The sequence below is a fragment of the Harmonia axyridis genome, chromosome 1 (assembly GCF_914767665.1).
Source record: "Harmonia axyridis chromosome 1, icHarAxyr1.1, whole genome shotgun sequence".
Lineage (NCBI taxonomy): Eukaryota > Metazoa > Arthropoda > Insecta > Coleoptera > Coccinellidae > Harmonia > Harmonia axyridis.
The window spans coordinates 61,460,879-61,481,136 of NC_059501.1; the positions used below are offsets into that span (position 1 = coordinate 61,460,879).

The 20,258-nt window shown below is 38.7% G+C and overlaps 2 protein-coding genes across 5 annotated transcripts in view; one reads left to right on the forward strand and one right to left on the reverse strand.

Moving 5' to 3' along the window:
- Positions 1-20,223, reverse strand: part of LOC123685107 — a 60,274-nt gene extending 40,051 nt beyond the window's left edge. For 3 of the 4 annotated variants that reach the window (XM_045624708.1, XM_045624692.1, XM_045624716.1), the window contains exons 1-2: positions 5,215-5,370; positions 3,013-3,214 (exon numbers count right to left, since the gene is read on the reverse strand). In XM_045624708.1, the coding sequence (XP_045480664.1) occupies positions 3,013-3,214; positions 5,215-5,238 (226 nt within the window). In that variant the 5' untranslated portion in view covers positions 5,239-5,370. Of the gene's footprint in view, positions 1-3,012; positions 3,215-5,214; positions 5,371-19,987 lie in introns of those variants that run through there. The other variant, XM_045624700.1, reaches the window with a different exon arrangement.
- LOC123685222 (ER membrane protein complex subunit 10) lies at positions 18,534-19,884 on the forward strand. The gene has a single exon (XM_045624843.1). It carries the CDS (start codon positions 18,625-18,627, stop codon positions 19,312-19,314), a length of 690 nt encoding a protein of 229 aa, XP_045480799.1. The 5' UTR covers positions 18,534-18,624; the 3' UTR covers positions 19,315-19,884.
- Positions 20,224-20,258: the final 35 nt, after the last annotated feature.

A 20,258-nucleotide genomic window follows, 5' to 3' on the forward strand; every position in this document is an offset into this window, starting at 1 on the left:
AAAATATTTCCAGATATGTTTAAAATATTGGTCAACAAACCCATTTACAAAAGAAAATATAAGTATTAAGTAGCATAAGCTGATTAGATCCACTTTTTGAAAATGTTTGAGAAAATTCTAAGCTAATCTTACTCAATGTTTACAAAAATTCGAGATCTTAATGAACAGTAACAATGGAACACGAAGTTCAACAATTTTCAAAATACTCAGAATGACTTAATTTTGGTTGTCTATTTGGGTGCTTCGATTTTGTAGACAATGGAATTCTTTGGACCAAACTGGAGATTTTTGGTATTAGAGATGCAGTTTACTTCAACTGAGAGCTATCCAATTGGGTATTCTCAATAGATATGGTAGGATTGGGAGGGGTAATCGAAAAAAATGTTTTGACATTGATAACTCATATCTATAATGTGAGAAAAAGAGGTTTGATAACGAAGTTAGAACCAAATTACTCGAAAAAAATTTTTTTTATTAACAATTGGATTGTTCTTATCTTATACTTATACTGGGTGTTCCTGAATTTGAGTTACGAAGGAAAATGAGAGATTCCTTGGATAAATAATAAAATGGCCCATTAACATCAGCTTTGTTTTCGAGATACAGAGTGTTTCTTGTAGTCCTACTTTTTTGTGATGCTTATGCTGTGATGTTTATCGAATTCTTATTTATCTTCGCTACAGAGTTGATAAATAAGTACCAAAACTTATAATTGATTCATTTATCACACTATTACAGCTACCACACTGGATCTTTATAATAATATGGATTTTCCTGAGAATTACTATATGTAGAGAGCTGTTTAAATTTTTTTCTACTACAACAAACCAAAAAGTGTAGTACTGAACCAGAGTTTCTTTTTAATTTTTTTTAAACTACCTGTGGTTCACAAAAAAATAATTCTGTAGGAAAAAAGCAATGAGAGAAAAACTTGAACTTCAACACCTGTAACTCAAAAACGAAGCGTTTGTGGACTCATGCTATAGGACTTTTTTTCTTGAAATGATCCGAGAAATCTGTCATTTTCATTTATACCTCCAATTTAGGAACACCCTGTAGATATAGTTAATTCAAAACTGATATCTCCACAAATAAATTGCAATTTGAATGAAACACATTAGTGTTTATGTGTGTTTGCTGTGAGTTTATATGCATTGCCTAAACTTTAATCTAGATTTAATAATAATAATTAAATTGTACAACACAGCCCAGGCAATTCTTCGATGCGAATTACTGAGTTCAGTTCTTTATAACTAAATATTGAAATTTTGTGACGAGAATGATACAAAAAACCGAAAAAAACGGGTAAGTGTATTCCTATGACGATTGCAAAAATCACACGATGGCAAATAAGTCGAGAAAGCGGATGCAAGATTTCTGAAATATTATATTTTGAAAATCTTGGGGGTTATTACCCCTAGAACCCCCCTATTTCTACGCCCTTTCAGAATTATATTTAATACAAGGTTTTGGTTCGAATTTGGTATATGAATACTAAAGACCTTTAGCCCCTTAATCGAAGCCAATTGCAAGACTAGAATATAATTCTATTCCATTTTAAAAGTCCCTCAGTTCTTTGAAACAGATAAAGTATTAAATGCAGAGCTTTTCGAAGGTAATTTCTAGAGGGCGCTTCATGAACACTCCATGTATATTTTCAACGTTTATTGCAGAGGCATATCCAAGGGGGGGGGGGATGTAGAGGAGGTAATTACTTCTCTATACTCATCGAAATATTTATAATATGGAGCTGAATCAGCTTTCCACCAAGAGTAAATGCTTTGAGTATATGCAAAATGTTGTTTGTTTCATTTATTATTAGGTAATATGATTGTAACTATAAGATATAGAACATCCATACATAAATTGGACTGTAAGGTACTGGGTTATGAAGTTCGAAGGACCAGGAGATTTTCCACACTATTTATTGAAGTAGGTCTATATATATATACAATTACACAATGTACACTTTACAAGATTCACTTAACTAGTTATTGAAAACTATGAATCAGTTCCACGCACTTATCCAATAACAATTTATCGACTTGGGTACTGACGAAGATTTGGTGACTGAGACCGACGACCGACTGTAGGGTCTTTTCTAACCATGTGGCGACAAGGCCAATATTTAACTAACTTGAAATGTGCAAGCTGAACACTGTGTCTCAAGGAGCGAGATCAACGACGAACTATATTATACTGTACTTGACTTGTAGCTTACTAGACTGTGTGTTGAATTTACTAAAACTGACTATTCGATCTATTACCCTACCACGACACCGATTCACTTTTTGGTCGAACCATAGAACCATAGAAAAAGGCTAAGAACATAGAAGTGTCACAGATAAAATGGACATAGTTAAAATACCATTATAGCCAGCCGTCATTATAAGGACGACTGGGCGCAACGCTCTCATAAAGTGTGCGGAATTATCTGTAACTAACTTCAGGGGTGAATCTTTGGACAATGGCGGCGCTCAGTTCTACGAACTCTGATCAAAACTTAACAATGATAATTGAAACAAAATATCCATGCGTTGAGCAGATATTGTCGACTGGAAATATATTTTCATTTAGTTTTAGTGACATACTAAACTATATTATTTGTTTTTTAATTTCGTATGTCTATTGGAAATACAATTGATATTTTACTTTTCTCATATGAGAATTTTGATATCCATTAACTCCTTCCCCTAAACAGAACCTTGGATCTGCCACTGGTTTACTGAGCAAATCTTCTTATTACTTATTACTCTTATTACAATTTAGCTGATAGGTTATAGGATTCCTGTAGAAACATGTTTTCAATAAAATTCCAATTACTGTTTCTACTCTGGTGTTGTCTGGACTAACACATACTAGCAGGAAACGGCACATATTCCTCTTTACGGTATATTAATCAAACAAAATATTTGTTATTTCGAATCTGAGAAGCCCATCACGTTAGATTCAGCTCCGAAAATTAATATAATATCATTAAATTATAAGAACGGAGGTTGTAGGTAAATTTACCTTTTCGATTTCCATTCGATGTAATCGATCCTCGGATCAAAGGACTGTTCTTCAGGCTTTCATAAACTTCAGAAATGCTCACAGGCAGTAGTTCTTCATTAGAACCATTTGATAACACATGACGACAACATATCACCAGTAAAAAAATGCAAGGACAAATCAATTTTCCTGTATTTGATAGGCTCATATCTAATCCACGCTTCTGCAAACAATATCAATGTACATATTAACTTCATTGAAGAAAAGGGACAAATAACCTAAGACTTTATAAGAAAGATAGAAATATGATCAAGGTTAGATGTAACATTCTCAATCATAAAGTTAGGGGTAGGTCTCAAATTCGAGTAAAAAAAACTAGTATGCCAATATTCGGTTCGTTAATTAGGTATATTCTTGAACTATAAAGGGCCAGGCACTATATGCTTCCTCGTCCTTTGCTGCTAAAAAGTCAGCACTTCTAGTGCGTTATGTGGAAGGTAAAACGCAAGCGCATGCACGCCGTATATTGAAAAAAAAATAGTTTTTGATACACCATTTTAAACAGGAATTTTCTGCTCCGACAAAATTGAAGTTGCCGTTTTTTTTTTAGAACCTTGATATACCACTTCAAATTTAATTAGAATTTTCATTCTCTAACATCCAATACACCAAAAAGAAAGATAAACTGAACACAAAAAAGCCGTTCCTAGTGCGATGTGCCAAATTCAAAACTTTCCTCCCTTTATAGGAAGAATAACATAAAATCTTCTATCCTCTATACTATCCTAGATATAGAAGAGCTCTTTGGAGCGAAGGATTATTGTTCAAATTCGTTATCAAAACATTATCGTTATTAGGAACTATATTCAAGCTATTCTAGAACACAGCACATTTCTGATCAACATAGAGTTTTGAACTCAGATTCTCAAGCGAAACATATTGCAGCAGGAGTTCTACAAGGATCAGTGATAGGCTCAATAATTTCCAACATTTTTATACATGTTCTCCCAGAATACCATTCTACGATTTAGATTATTGTTTAAATATATAAAGTGGAATCCCCATAAAAATAAGTGGTTATAAGAGGAAAAATCTATAATTGAGCAGTAAAGTTGTGGTATTCCCTCTTAATAGTGGAACTCACAATTGCAGATAATTCTACTAGAAATTAAAATAGCCATGAATGAAGGTGCAATAGAACGAAATGAATGCATTATAATATAATAATAACTTCAATAAAAAATTCAGTGAAATATCTTGGTGTTCAGTTCGACAACAGGCACACTTCCATAAAAATATTGACTTAAAGCGGGAAAAGAATATAGATTTTTTCCTGGTGATATTTTTTTGTCAATAATGACATAATACATTTCTGAAATCGGCAGAAAAATTACTTTAAAAAAAGTTTATTTGATTATAACTTATATTTAAACAATCTAAAATCCATGTCATATATTCAAATATTGATGTACAGTTTGAAAACTATCAGTTATTCGAAATTTAAAATTGGAAGAAGCTACTGTGTAGCGAAAAAATTGGTATTTATACAATCAAAAAGTGAAAATAAAATAACTATCATTTCACTTCGATTCATATTTTCAAATTGACACCTTTCAATTACTCTAGTTTCTGTTTCTGAAGAAAGTAACAATCGCTTTTTAATATAGTTCAAACAATAATCGAGGTATTCAGCAATTTTGAAATGACGCAACTCCAAATCTTAAAATGATTGACCGGTTCTGTTTTCGGGAATGTGCTATTTATTTTTTTAGCCACAACAGTTCTCAAAATCCCCTCACTAAAAAACTACACAAATACATCATTATTTAAATAAATATTTTTTGGCTTTCGATATTTGGACAGCCACGATTTATTTCACTACTATGACACCGAGAGTTTAGCCACGGGTCCGGAAAAATTACCAGCGATGTTCCTAAAGGGGTGAAAACGAAAATTCTACGTATCAGATCTCCTATCGCACAAGCTAAGCTCTTTCGAAAGGAAAGACAGGTTCGGAAAAAAAACGAAATAAGGTTCAGATACACGATGGAATTATGTAGACTCCGATAATTTAATTCGATAATAATCTTCGAATAATTTAACGCATTTTACTAATTAATATGAGAGTTATTGTATGAATATATCTCCAATTAAAATTCACGTCTCCTTCAATTTTGGAGTACACCTTCATTTTACGACTGGATATAACTTAAGTCAACTCACCACTATTTTAATAAGATAGTCCATTTGCAATTTAACTATTCAATAAACTCTGGGGAGAAATAGCGAATTGGTGGGTACAATCAAAATCATTAAATCGAATGAACCTATTATTTTTTTATTCGTCAGCACTCAGTAACATTTGCTTGATAAAAATAGTAATTATAAGTTGAAACCGTAAATCTTATATTGAATAAGATAATTCGCATGAATCATGAATTCACCGGACTGATATTTAGAACTGAAGGTGAAGGAAATTAAAAACGTAATGTGATCATAAAAAATGAGGGAAGCACTGACGGAAAGTCAAAAGCTTTTGCGCACTTATTCGAATTCCTATTTTTCGGATTCAAAGAAATTTTGCATGTAGATTTAAGCCTCAATATAACTGATTCGCTTACTTACATACTTACATACACTTCAACTAAAAAAATATACGGAATTACGATTTGCCATGAAATCATGGTAGACACTTCCAACACATTGTCATCCATCACTGTTTGGAGAAATCCAATTCAGGAAACCAAATATCACATAAAAATTATAAAACATGTATGAAAGGCTTCTTTGGGTTTTGTAAAATTCGCCATTGGCATACTTCCGAATGTATTCATTTATTTATTTATGTGTAGGGGGACCAAACGACAAATAGAACTCCCCCAAGAGCGACAAAGAGTTACTGTAGTGTTCTCTCGCTGAATTCTCTAGTGCTTCTCAGAACAAATCCCAGAATCCTCAGAGATGTAGCAGAGTTGGCCCGAATATGTGGTCTGAAAGATAACTCACTGTCATATGAAATACCCAAGTCCTTGACAACGAATGCTTTCTCAATGGTTCTACCTCCAATGGAATAGTGAACTGACATTTATTGTTGTTGATTGTTATACAATTAGTTGCACACCACTCTTCACCAGTCCGTAGATCCGGTTCTAGCCCCGCAACGTCAGCCAACGACGTTTCAGCTTTTCATTAACTGAAGTGAAAAGCTTCAGATCATCCGCAAATAGTAAAAATCGGACAAAGCGGACGACGAGTCTTTTATCATATCATATTTTTATTTATTTTATTTATTTTTATTTTGAAAATAATACATCCAACAGGCCATAAAGCCCAATTACAGGTGTACATAATTAAACTATCTATTAAATTATACAATAATTATACTATCAAAAAAAAAAGAAAAGAAATAAATCATGATAAGCCTACTACAAAAGTTTTTAAAAAAAATATAATTCAATTCTGAAGTGCACTGAACAATAAGTGCTTAAATTGGTATAAAGACAAGAAGAATATATCTACATTCTGAAGATTATTATAACTCCTGCACATTGACGTAAGTGGACAATAAAAATGATGCTGAGTATTAGGTACATCAATATGGAAAGTTAAATGTGATCTGGATGTAAAACGAGGAACATTCAAACATATTGACGAAAGAAGAATTGTCGAATCGATACGTCCGTGAATTATTTTATAAAGGAAAACCAAATCATCAATTTCGCGGACCTTTCTGAGCGAAATGAAATTGAACTCATCCAAAAGAGAGTCGTAACTGTATCCTCTATCGGGATAAAAACCATGTTTTCTCCGAAAACCGAATTTGAGAAACCTCCTCTGTACACCCTCAATGCAAGTTACATATTTTGCCTGGCAAGGATTCCACACTGAACTGCAATATGTCAATTTACTCCTCACCAAAGCTTGGTACACAGAGGAAATTGCTTCAAAGGATGAAAATTCTCTACAATTACGAATCACAAAACCCATCATCCTCATAGCACTTGCCGTTATATCTCCAATATGGGAAGAAAATGTGAGTTTCGGATCAAAAACAATACCCAGGTCCCTTGACTCATTTACTTTTCGTAATAGCGTGTTATTAAGGTGGTAATCATAAGCAATAGGGGATGGCCTCCTAGTGAACGTCATAGTTTTACATTTACTTATGTTTAGGAATAACTTATTCTCCACACACCATGTATGCAATCTGTCGAGGTCACCTTGCAACAATAAACAATCCCGACGATCCCCAACCTCCCTGTAAATCTTTAAATCATCCGCAAAAAGTAATTTTTGAGAACAAAAAATATCCGAAATGTCATTGATGAACAGGAGAAACAACAGTGGTCCTAAATTAGAACCCTGTGGTACGCCTGAGGTCGGAACAAATGAAAACGACCTTACTCCCTCATATTCTACAAATTGTTTCCGATCTCTTATATAAGATTCCAGCAGAGACAAGAGAGCACCCGCAATACCAAAGTTGGATAGTTTCCTCAGCAGTTGTTGATGCGAGACACGATCGAACGCCTTGCTAAAGTCCGTATAGATCACATCTACCTGTTTTCGAGAATCTAGTGACTTGGAAACATATTGAGTGAATATACATAGATTCGATGCAGTGCTCCGAGACCTGACAAAACCGTGTTGATACTCAGATAATGATGTTCGAACGTGGTCATAAATTATATCAGACAAAACTATCTCGATCAACTTAGAAAAAACTGATATAAGAGCAATTGGCCTGTAATTAACAATCTCGGAATTCTTCCCCGACTTTAAAATTGGGCAAATGCGCGAAATTTTCCAGATATTCGGAAAAATGCCGGATTTTATCATCAAATTGTATATGATGCACAGAGGTCGGGCGAACAAATCTATATGTGACTTTACGAGTCTAACCGGGATACCATCTGGTCCCACAGTCAGTCTGTTTTTAAGCCGTTTGGATGCTGATATGACAAGGTCCTCGGAAACGTTAGAAATATTAAAAAAACTGTTGGAGTTAACAAGTTCCTCATTTCCACCGTTGATATCTGACAGATTTTTATCGTCATTCATGACGTATACATTTCTAAAATTTTTTGCAAATGCATTGACTATTGACTCTGGAGTTGTTAAAGTCTCCCTATCAAAGTGCATCTGTCCGGGAATTCGAGACTTGTTTTTTTTAGAATTTACGTAGTTCCAAAATCCCCGAGGATCTCCCTTCAAATCGTTCTCAGACCTTTGAACGAACTCTCTGTAACAAAATTCAACACCGCGCTTAACCGAACGTCTCAGACTTTTGAAATGCTCGAGATAAAAAAGTAGTTTGTGTTTTCTGTACATTTTTAGGTAATGATTTTTCGTTTTTATTTGAGTAATTAGTTCATTTGAATACCACAAAGGATAATTACGGGAGCAGCATTTTTTTAAGGGTACACACTTTGCAATTATATTCTGAATAATATGGTCAAAAATATCACTAGCATAGTTTACATCTTTAATTTCACCTAATTGTTGACACCAGTCCACTTCACTGAGAAGCCGACAAAATTTTTGATCATCTAAATTTCTGAAATCATACCGTTTTGCTCTGGAGGAGAAATTTCTAGGGACAGTGGGGCATGCTGGAACTTGTACAATAAACACTGGATGATGTGGATCAACTGGCACTAATGGATCGTCATGGGGTAGCACTTCACAAACTGTTTCCTTATTTGTGAGAACCAAATCCAGCAATCTATTATTATGGTTCCTAACCTCGTTACATTGCTTCATATCACAAAAATTGAGAAAGCTGTTGAAACGGGCTGTCAAGTTAGTTTGGAGATCACAATCATAAAAATTTTGAAGTTCTGGAATATTGAAGTCACCCATAATTGTTATATATCATTAATTAATCATATCATTAATGAAAATCAAGAACAACAATGGCCCCAGGTGACTTCCCTGAGTAAAGCCTGACGTCACGGAAACTGGAAACGAAAGCGTTGTTACCCATCTTCAAGAACTGGAATCTGCCCGAGAGATGTGAATTCAACCACACATAAAATCTTTCGTGAAGACCAAACGTCCCAAGTTTCCTCCTCATAATCAAATGCCTTTGCAAAATCTGTATATATCTGCAACCTCATTCTGCTCATGATTTCCCAAGGCCTCAAGAACAAACTGAAAGAAGACAAGCAGATTAGTCTCAACACCTCGACCCTGAAAGAAGAGATATGAAGAAAATTTACTATAATAAAACGCAAAGCTAAGAATAATATTGTTAATTTTGGTCACTTCGTAAAATTTGAAATTCATATTCAATCATCACTTTATTCTTCGACAATCAGTAGTACAGTGAATTCAACAATTTTTAAGAATGTCTTTCATTACACTTTCATTCGTTACACTTCATGCACAACTGAAAATTCATTCGCATTCTTTGAAAATGGTGTATTGACTTCTGTTTATTATTGGTGCTGAGAACCAAGTGCCCACCGAATGAAAATGATGCCATTCATGACCGGAGAAAATTTCAAGTCTTATGTATGTAGAGCAATTGGCTTCCATATATCAAAAAAGGAGACAAGAAAGTGCTGTGACCGGCAAATCTAACTAACGAAGAACGATCGACTACTCTGAATTAATGACAGATAATCCCATCAGCAACTCATCACTAATATCGAAATTTTCTTTATTTTACAATTAGATATAAACGAAATCTATGACCTAAAGTAGTGACAATATTTTAAGGGAAAAATAAACAGACAGTTTCCATCATTACCTAATAAAACTTGCATGCTACATACATGCATGCAAGGCGGCCAACTTGGCATGTCAAGCAGAGTCGACTATGAAGTCTGTTACTGTTGTTCACTGTCATCTCTACAGGTACACACTTACTGGGCGACTTCTACAACGATTTCAGTATTTCACTCGGTAGCGTACTGAAGAGATACTTATTGCTACATCTGCTGCATTATATGTGAAATCAAAATCCAAGAAGAGGTTAAGGTGGAGTTGCAAGACTATAAGCAATCGGTTTTGTCCGAATTCCTACCAGCCCAACTTCTAGCGCAACTCAGCCTCCAACTACGCTACACACTCTCATACAAGTCTCATTTAGTCTGTTTGAGCCAAGTTGGTCGACTTGCAGGCTTTGAGCTTGCTATATATCTATACACATATCAGCTAAAAAAAATGTGAAAAAAGCAGTCTAGGGCCTTCTTACTCTTCCACATTAGCTGGCAGATTTTAACTATCGAGATAACAATTGACGAGAAAAAGAAATAGCGGCTGAAAGAACTCAGAAAGAAAAGATGAACACTAAGGTTCCTTTCACACGGAGAGCTGTACGGTTCTCGCTCACGCGCGAGATCCAGATAAAAGTACACGAGGAGCAATGAACCTTCAAGGCATTCCGTGTGAAAGGAGCTCTCTTTCGAGAGCCGTAAAGGCTCATTGCTTATCGTGTAAGAGCGCCTTTGTACATTTTGTATTTCGATTCATCTTGTGGCTCCCGCTCAGGCGCCATCTACACGATTCTCCGTGTAGAAGGAGCTCTCCTACGAGAGCCGTAAAGGCTCATTGCTGCTCTTGTAAGAGCGCCTTTGTACATTTCGCATTTCGTTTTGTCTTGTGGCTCCCGCTCAGGCGCCGTACGGTTCTCCATGTAGAAGGAGCTCTCGTTCGAGAGCCGTAAAGGCTCATTGCTGCTCGTGTAAGAGCGCCTTTGTACATTTTGTATTTCGATTTGTCTTGTGGCTCCCACTCGGGCGCCGTACGTTTCTCCGTGTAGAAGGAGCTCTCCCGTAAAGGCTTATTGCTGCTCATGTTAGAGCGCCTTTGTACATTTTGCATTTCGTTTTGTATTGTGGCTCCCGCTCGGGCGCCGTACGGTTCTCGGTGTAGAAGGAGCTCTTCTTCGAGAGCCGTAAAGGCTCATTGCTGCTCGTGTAAGAGCGCCTTTGTACATTTTGTATTTCGATTTATCTTGTGGCTCCCTTCTGGCGCCGTACGATTCTCCGTGTAGAAGGAGCTCTCCTACGAGAGCCGTAAAGGCTCATTGCTGCTCTTGTAAGTGCGCCTTTGTACATTTCGCATTTCGTTTTGTCTTGTGGCTTCCGCTCAGGCGCCGTACGGTTCTCCGTGTAGAAGGAGCTCTCGTTCGAGAGCCGTAAAGGCTCATTGCTGCTCGTGTAAGAGCGCCTTTGTACATTTTGTATTTCGATTTGTCTTGTGGCTCCCACTCGGGCGCCGTACGTTTCTCCGTGTAGAAGGAGCTCTCCCGTAAAGGCTCATTGCTGCTCGTGTTAGAGCGCCTTTGTACATTTTGCATTTCGTTTTGTATTGTGGCTCCCGCTCGGGCGCCGTACGGTTCTCCGTGTGGAAGGAGCTCTCGTTCGAGAGCCGTAAAGGCTCATTGCTGCTCGTGTAAGAGCGCCTTTGTACCATTTCGATTCGTCTGTGTGGCTCCCGCTCGGGCGCCGTACGGTTCTTCGTGTGGAAGGAGTTCTAGTTCGAGAGCCGTAAAAGGCTCATTGCTGCTCGTGTAAGAGCGCCTTTGTACATTTTGTATTTCGATTTATCTTGTGGCTCCCGCTCGGGCGCCGTACGATTCTCCGTGTAGAAGGAGCTCTCCTACGAGAGCCGTAAAGGCTCATTGCTGCTCTTGTAAGAGCGCCTTTGTACATTTCGCATTTCGTTTTGTCTTGTGGCTCCCGCTCAGGCGCCGTACGGTTCTCCGTGTAGAAGGAGCTCTCGTTCGAGAGCCGTAAAGGCTCATTGCTGCTCGTGTAAGAGCGCCTTTGTATATTTTGTATTTCGATTTGTCTTGTGGCTTCCACTCGGGCGCCGTACGTTTCTCCGTGTAGAAGGAGCTCTCCCGTAAAGGCTCATTGCTGCTCGTGTTAGAGCGCCTTTGTACATTTTGCATTTCGTTTTGTATTGTGGCTCCCGCTCGGGCGCCGTACGGTTCTCGGTGTAGAAGGAGCTCTTCTTCGAGAGCCGTAAAGGCTCATTGCTGCTCGTGTAAGAGCGCCTTTGTACATTTTGCATTTCGTTTTGTCTTGTGGCTCCCGCTCGGGCGCCGTACGGTTCTCCGTGTGGAAGGAGCTCTCGTTCGAGAGCCGTAAAGGCTCATTGCTGCTCGTGTAAGAGCGCCTTTGTACCATTTAGATTTGTCTGTGTGGCTCCTGCTCGGGCGCCGTACGGTTCTCCGTGTGGAAGGAGCTCTAGTTCGAGAGCCGTAAAAGGCTCATTGTTCCTAGTGTAAGAGCGCCGTTGTACTCTTTGCTTTTCGATTTGTCTGTGTGGCTCCCGCTCGGGCGTCATACGGTTCTCCATGTGAAAGGAGCTCTTGTTTGAGAGCCATGATGGCTCATTGCTCCTCGTGTAAGAGCGCGTTTTGCATTTCGATTTGTCTGTGTGGCTTCCGCTCAACGGCCTCAAGCTGGTCGTCCGATCAATTCCAACCATCACTCTTAGGGCACAATTTTGCTTTTTGAAAACCCTCTCAGAAATTTTGCATGTAGATTTAAGCCCCAACATAACTGTTTCGCTTACTTACATACTTACATACACTACAACTAAAAAAATATACGGAATTACGATTTGCCATGAAATCATGGTAGACACTTCCAACACATTGTCATCCATCACTGTTTGGAGAAATCCAATTCAGGAAACCAAATATCACATAAAAATTATAAAACATGTATGAAAGGCTTCTTTGGGTTTTGTAAAATTCGTCATTGGCATACTTCCGAATGTATTCATTTATTTATTTATGTGTATGGTGACCAAACGACAAATAGAACTCCAATATTTGTCCCACAAGAGCGACAAAAAGGTACTGTAGTGTTCCCTCGCTGAATTCCCTAGTGCTTCTCAGGGCAAATCTCAGAGTCCTCAGAGATGCCGCAGAGTTGGCCCAAATATGTGGTCTGAAAGATAACTCACTGTCATATGAAATACCCAAGTCCTTGACAACAAATGCTTTCTCAATGGTTCACCCTCCAATGGAATAGTGAACTGACATTTATTGTTGTTGATTGTTATACAATTAGTTGCACACCACTCTTCAACAGTCCGTAGATCCGGTTCTAGCCCCGCAACGTCAGCCAACGACGTTTCAGCTTTTCATTAACTGAAGTGAAAAGCTTCAGATCATCCGCAAATAGTAAAAATCGGACAAAGCGGACGACGAGTCTTTTATCATATCATATCATTAATGAAAATCAAGAACAACAATGGCCCCAGGTGACTTCCCTGAGTAAAGCCTGACGTCACGGAAACTAGAAACGAAAGCGTGTTACCCATCTTCAAGAACTGGAATCTGCCCGAGAGATGTGAATTCAACCACATAAAATTTTTCGTGAAGACCAAACGTCCCAAGTTTCCTCCTCATAATCAAATGCCTTTGCAAAATCTGTATATATCTAAAACCTCATTCTGCTCATGATTTCCCAAGGCCTCAAGAACAAACTGAACGAAGACAAGCAGATTAGTCTCAACACCTCGACCCTGAAAGAAGAGATATGAAGAAAATTTACTATAATAAAACGCAAAGCTAAGAAAAATATTATTAATTTTGGTTACTTCGTAAAATTTGAAATTCATATTCAATCATCACTTTATTCTTCGACAATCAGTAGTACAGTGAATTCAACAATTTTTAAGAATGTCTTTCATTACACTTTCATTCGTTACACTTCATGCACAACTGAAAATTCATTCGCATTCTTTGAAAATGGTGTATTGAACTTATGTTTATTTTTGGTGCTGAATACCAAGTGCCCACCGAATGAAAATGATGCCATTCATGACCGGAGAAAATTTCAAGTCTTATGTATGTAGAGCAATTGGCTTCCATATATCAAAAAAGGAGACAAGAAAGTGCTGTGACCGGCAAATCTAACTAACGAAGAACGATCGACTACTCTGAATTAATGACAGATAATCCCATCAGCAACTCATCACTAATATCGAAATTTTCTTTATTTTACAATTAGATATAAACGAAATCTATGACCTAAAGTAGTGACAATATTTTAAGGGAAAAATAAACAGACAGTTTCCATCATTACCTAATAAAACTTGCATGCTACATACATGCATGCAAGGCGGCCAACTTGGCATGTCAAGCAGAGTCGACTATGAAGTCTGTTACTGTTGTTCACTGTCATCTCTACAGGTACACACTTACTGGGCGACTTCTACAACGATTTCAGTATTTCACTCGGTAGCGTACTGAAGAGATACTTATTGCTACATCTGCTGCATTATATGTGAAATCAAAATCCAAGAAGAGGTTAAGGTGGAGTTGCAAGACTATAAGCAATCGGTTTTGTCCGAATTCCTACCAGCCCAACTTCTAGCGCAACTCAGCCTCCAACTACGCTACACACTCTCATACAAGTCTCATTTAGTCTGTTTGAGCCAAGTTGGTCGACTTGCAGGCTTTGAGCTTGCTATATATCTATACACATATCAGCTAAAAAAAATGTGAAAAAAGCAGTCTAGGGCCTTCTTACTCTTCCACATTAGCTGGCAGATTTTAACTATCGAGATAACAATTGACGAGAAAAAGAAATAGCGGCTGAAAGAACTCAGAAAGAAAAGATGAACACTAAGGTTCCTTTCACACGGAGAGCTGTACGGTTCTCGCTCACGCGCGAGATCCAGATCCGACAGATCAAAATTCAAAGAGTATAACATTTCTCCTCGTGTAAAAGTACACGAGGAGCAATGAACCTTCAAGGCATTCCGTGTGAAAGGAGCTCTCTTTCGAGAGCCGTAAAGGCTCATTGCTTATCGTGTAAGAGCGCCTTTGTACATTTTGTATTTCGATTTATCTTGTGGCTCCCGCTCGGGCGCCGTACGATTCTCCGTGTAGAAGGAGCTCTCCTACGAGAGCCGTAAAGGCTCATTGCTGCTCTTGTAAGAGCGCCTTTGTACATTTCGCATTTCGTTTTGTCTTGTGGCTCCCGCTCAGGCGCCGTACGGTTCTCCGTGTAGAAGGAGCTCTCGTTCGAGAGCCGTAAAGGCTCATTGCTGCTCGTGTAAGAGCGCCTTTGTACATTTTGTAGTTCGATTTGTCTTGTGGCTCCCACTCGGGCGCCGTACGTTTCTCCGTGTAGAAGGAGCTCTCCCGTAAAGGCTTATTGCTGCTCGTGTTAGAGCGCCTTTGTACATTTTGCATTTCGTTTTGTATTGTGGCTCCCGCTCGGGCGCCGTACGGTTCTCGGTGTAGAAGGAGCTCTTCTTCGAGAGCCGTAAAGGCTCATTGCTGCTCGTGTAAGAGCGCCTTTGTACATTTTTTATTTCGATTTATCTTGTGGCTCCCGCTCGGGCGCCGTACGATTCTCCGTGTAGAAGGAGCTCTCCTACGAGAGCCGTAAAAGCTCATTGCTGCTCTTGTAAGTGCGCCTTTGTACATTTCGCATTTCGTTTTGTCTTGTGGCTCCCGCTCAGGCGCCGTACGGTTCTCCGTGTAGAAGGAGCTCTCGTTCGAGAGCCGTAAAGGCTCATTGCTGCTCGTGTAAGAGCGCCTTTGTACATTTTGTATTTCGATTTGTCTTGTGGCTCCCACTCGGGCGCCGTACGTTTCTCCGTGTAGAAGGAGCTCTCCCGTAAAGGCTCATTGCTGCTCGTGTAAGTGCGCCTTTGTACATTTCGCATTTCGTTTTGTCTTGTGGCTCCCGCTCAGGCGCCGTACGGTTCTCCGTGTAGAAGGAGCTCTCGTTCGAGAGCCGTAAAGGCTCATTGCTGCTCGTGTAAGAGCGCCTTTGTACATTTTGTATTTCGATTTGTCTTGTGGCTCCCACTCGGGCGCCGTACGTTTCTCCGTGTAGAAGGAGCTCTCCCGTAAAGGCTCATTGCTGCTCGTGTTAGAGCGCCTTTGTATATTTTGCATTTCGTTTTGTATTGTGGCTCCCGCTCGGGCGCCGTACGGTTCTCCGTGTGGAAGGAGCTCTCGTTCGAGAGCCGTAAAGGCTCATTGCTTTTCGTGTAAGAGCGCCTTTGTACCATTTCGATTCGTCTGTGTGGCTCCCGCTCGGGCGCCGTACGGTTTTCCGTGTGGAAGGAGTTCTAGTTCGAGAGCCGTAAAAGGCTCATTGCTGCTCGTGTAAGAGCGCCTTTGTACATTTTGTATTTCGATTTATCTTGTGGCTCCCGCTCGGGCGCCGTACGATTCTCCGTGTAGAAGGAGCTCTCCTACGAGAGCCGTAAAGGCTCATTGCTGCTCTTGTAAGAGCGCCTTTGTACATTTCGCATTTCGTTTTGTCTTGTGGCTCCCGCTCAGGCGCCGTACGGTTCTCCGTGTAGAAGGAGCTTTCGTTCGAGAGCCGTAAAGGCTCATTGCTGCTCGTGTAAGAGCGCCTTTGTACATTTTGTATTTCGATTTGTCTTGTGGCTTCCACTCGGGCGCCGTACGTTTCTCCGTGTAGAAGGAGCTCTCCCGTAAAGGCTCATTGCTGCTCGTGTTAGAGCGCCTTTGTACATTTTGCATTTCGTTTTGTATTGTGGCTCCCGCTCGGGCGCCGTACGGTTCTCGGTGTAGAAGGAGCTCTTCTTCGAGAGCCGTAAAGGCTCATTGCTGCTCGTGTAAGAGCGCCTTTGTACATTTTGCATTTCGTTTTGTCTTGTGGCTCCCGCTCGGGCGCCGTACGGTTCTCCGTGTGGAAGGAGCTCTCGTTCGAGAGCCGTAAAGGCTCATTGCTGCTCGTGTAAGAGCGCCTTTGTACCATTTAGATTTGTCTGTGTGGCTCCTGCTCGGGCGCCGTACGGTTCTCCGTGTGGAAGGAGCTCTAGTTCGAGAGCCGTAAAAGGCTCATTGTTCCTAGTGTAAGAGCGCCGTTGTACTCTTTGCTTTTCGATTTGTCTGTGTGGCTCCCGCTCGGGCGTCATACGGTTCTCCATGTGAAAGGAGCTCTTGTTTGAGAGCCATGATGGCTCATTGCTCCTCGTGTAAGAGCGCGTTTTGCATTTCGATTTGTCTGTGTGGCTTCCGCTCAACGGCCTCAAGCTGGTCGTCCGATCAATTCCAACCATCACTCTTAGGGCACAATTTTGCTTTTTGAAAACCCTCTCAGCGCCCGGAGACGATTATACCGTATTTCATTCTAGCATAGAATTGCGTAAAATAGTTGAGAATTGCTTCTCTATCAGTCAGCAAGTTCTTGATCTGTCTCATGGCGAATATTGCACTCGAAAGCTTGCTACACATGTCCATGTCAAACTTCCACCAACTGTTACTCCCAGTAGATTAATATTGTTGATATTTTTAAATTTTGTAGTTACTACTAGTTCCTGCATTTTGTCTGTATTGACTTTCAGATCATTGCTGTTAAACCATTTAACAGGCCCCTCCGTCAAAATTTTCGACTTTTGTTTGAGTAACTTTTCATCCTTTGCTCTATTTAGGAATGAGACATCATCAGCACCTCTTCATCCGCCATCACATTATCCACCAGATCGTCGATATAAATCAGGAATAAAATTAGTCCGAGTATAGAATCTTGGGGCATTCCTGGCGTGATTTCCCTCCTGGACGACACTCTGCCATTAATATCCACAATCTGTTTGCGGTCTTCCAGTTATGATCTCATGCATTCCAATGATGTACCTCTAACGCCAATATACTCCAATTTTGAAAGTAGTTTGCTATGACTAAGACAGTCGAAAGCTTTGCTGGGGTCCATACAAGTCAAAACGGTCTCCTCAGAGTTGTTCAGTTACTCAACGAAAAACTCCATCATTTGGACAAAGGCGGTAGGATTCGACCTCGTTTTCCTGAATCCGTGTTGGTTGTCACTGAGCAGGTTATTCTTGTTTTGACGAGGGACTCAAATATTTTAGACATTGATGGCAGTATCGATATTAGTCTATAATTTTTCTATATCGCCTTTCTTATGAACATGTATGATTTTCGCTAATTTCAATTCGCTAGGAAAGTAGCCCTCCTCAAAACAGCGATTTACAAGGTCTGAAAGTCGATTTGCCAGAGAGTGGTTGCTCCCCTTCAGCAACTTTACCGAGAGACCATATATGTCCCGCGACGTTTTCATTTTCATATCGGCTACAGTTCTCATGATGATTGCTCAAAGGATAACCAACCCAAGGAGGCAAACACACTTTCATCCTTTGTTTAATTCTTGCTTTTGATATAAAGCAGTATCAGTATTTCTTGACTATAAAGAGTAGAGTTATCCCTACCCTCCATAACATAAGAAGCATAAGAAATTATTCTCCTTATCTGTACCCATCATATTTTTTTACGGTTCACCCTCCTGCTACACTAACGACACTAATTCAGGTCAATTCAAAGGATAATTTTGAAACGGGAAGATTATTTTCCTTCCTTCTAACTACCTACCCTCTGTCCATTTCTCTATGTAATAGCCTATGGTCCACTGATCGAACTGGTTTTACCTCATATCTAGACGGGACGATTAGTTATTACGCACCGGTTAGGTTCGGTTAAACCGGACTAGAAAGACGGTAACTCACAGAAAACGGGCTTCTTCCTAGCATTCTATGTTCTACGTGTCTGTGTCATACTATTTATCAATGGTTATAAATATAACCTAATTGTCCCGATTAAATTATAATTTCTGTCATAAATTAATTCAGTACATACATAATACAATAACTACAAAAATGATTTATAAATACTTCTTCAGTGTATCTGTTGTATTAGTATTAGTCGTAAAAGACGTATATCCTAGCGTATTGGAACATGATGGTTCGTTATTTATAAAATTGGAGCATTATCTAGATGAAAACATAAGTGAACCAACTGAAAGAGGCAATATTTCAGTACAGAGTATGAGAATCGGACAAACTCATGTGAATCAAAATCAATTGACTCCACAAGAATCAAAATTATTGAGTGGGTTATCTTCTTCCAACCAATTTTATAAGATAAGAGCGACTGTTAACGGAAAAGAAGATAAACCTTATATATCGTCTGTTAAAGCTTGTATGCTAGCAGAATCGGAATTAGATGACCGCTTGTCCATATCGTTAGATTATGCTGGAAGGGTTGTAGCCATTTCTCAAATTATTGCATCGAAATCTTCTTGTGAAGGAGCAACTGTCCCCTTAGAAAAATTGAAATATTTCACGAGCAATGTTTATGTAAGACATGCAGAAATGGGTCCAATTCCTGATACTGCTTCTTATATTCAAAGGTTAGAGAGAGAAAAAGAAGCCAAAGAAAGAGGTGAAGGAAAGGATAACAGGTCCTTGTTTGCCAAATATTGGATGTATATTATCCCAGTTGTAATAGTATTAGTTATTTCATCAGCAACAAATGCAGAAAATGGTGGTGCTGGAGGAGCAAGTTAAAACTATATAATTAAATCATAATGCGTTTTGTTTGGGGCATTATATTTATCATTGAAAATTGAATCGATTTGAATGTCGGTAGAAATTAATAATAGACGTTCTAAATGAATCACATACTCTATTTCCTGTATTGTCCAAAATTGCATTTTATTCAATTATTACTTTCATCACACAATAGTTTCTCATTCAATTTTTAATGTGTAGTACAAAAAGATCATTAAGGTTAAGAATTCTTTGATTTTTTTATTTCTGATTTTACCAATTACACAAAAAAAGGTCAATTGTCCATTGTGATTAGAGAGCATTTACTTTACAGTGTACTGTACCATGATATAAACTTTTCGAATCTATATTATATTTTAGATTCTAATGTTTACCATCAAACAAGACACATTAATTATTCTGGTTTGTTTTATAATGGAATGCTTGGACTAGAAGACATGTATTTATCCATTATTATGGCAAATACTCTTGCTCTCAAACAGAGTGATCTATTATGTAATTTGATTCGAACATGTTCATTGATTATTTGATAAGATGGAAGTATATGATTAAATTTCTGTAAATAAATCAAGTGTTATGATTTATTTCTAAATTGAACAATAGACACTGTTGAAACAAGATTCATAAACTAAATTAAGTATTCTCTTGAAATAGATAAATGATACAAAACCTGGAAATGCCTGGTCAAGTAGTGTATATGCAACCTCTTTTCTCCTATATTACAACCAAAATTTTACAATCCAGTAAATTCGTACTTGTTTTTATTCACACAATACCAGATCATCAGTTTATTATGCACTACTTATTAAGAAGCTTATGTAGAGTTGAGGTTATATAAAGAAAATTTTTCGATTGAATCATTTTATCTTAATTTAGACGACCCTTTTTTATCAAAGTATTCCCCAACTAATGTTTGTTGTATTGTACACCGAAAAATTTGA

Coding starts and splice junctions, on each gene's coding strand:
- LOC123685222 (XM_045624843.1), top strand. CDS start 18,625: ATGATTTATAAATACTTCTTCAGTGTATCTGTTGTATTAGTATTAGTC.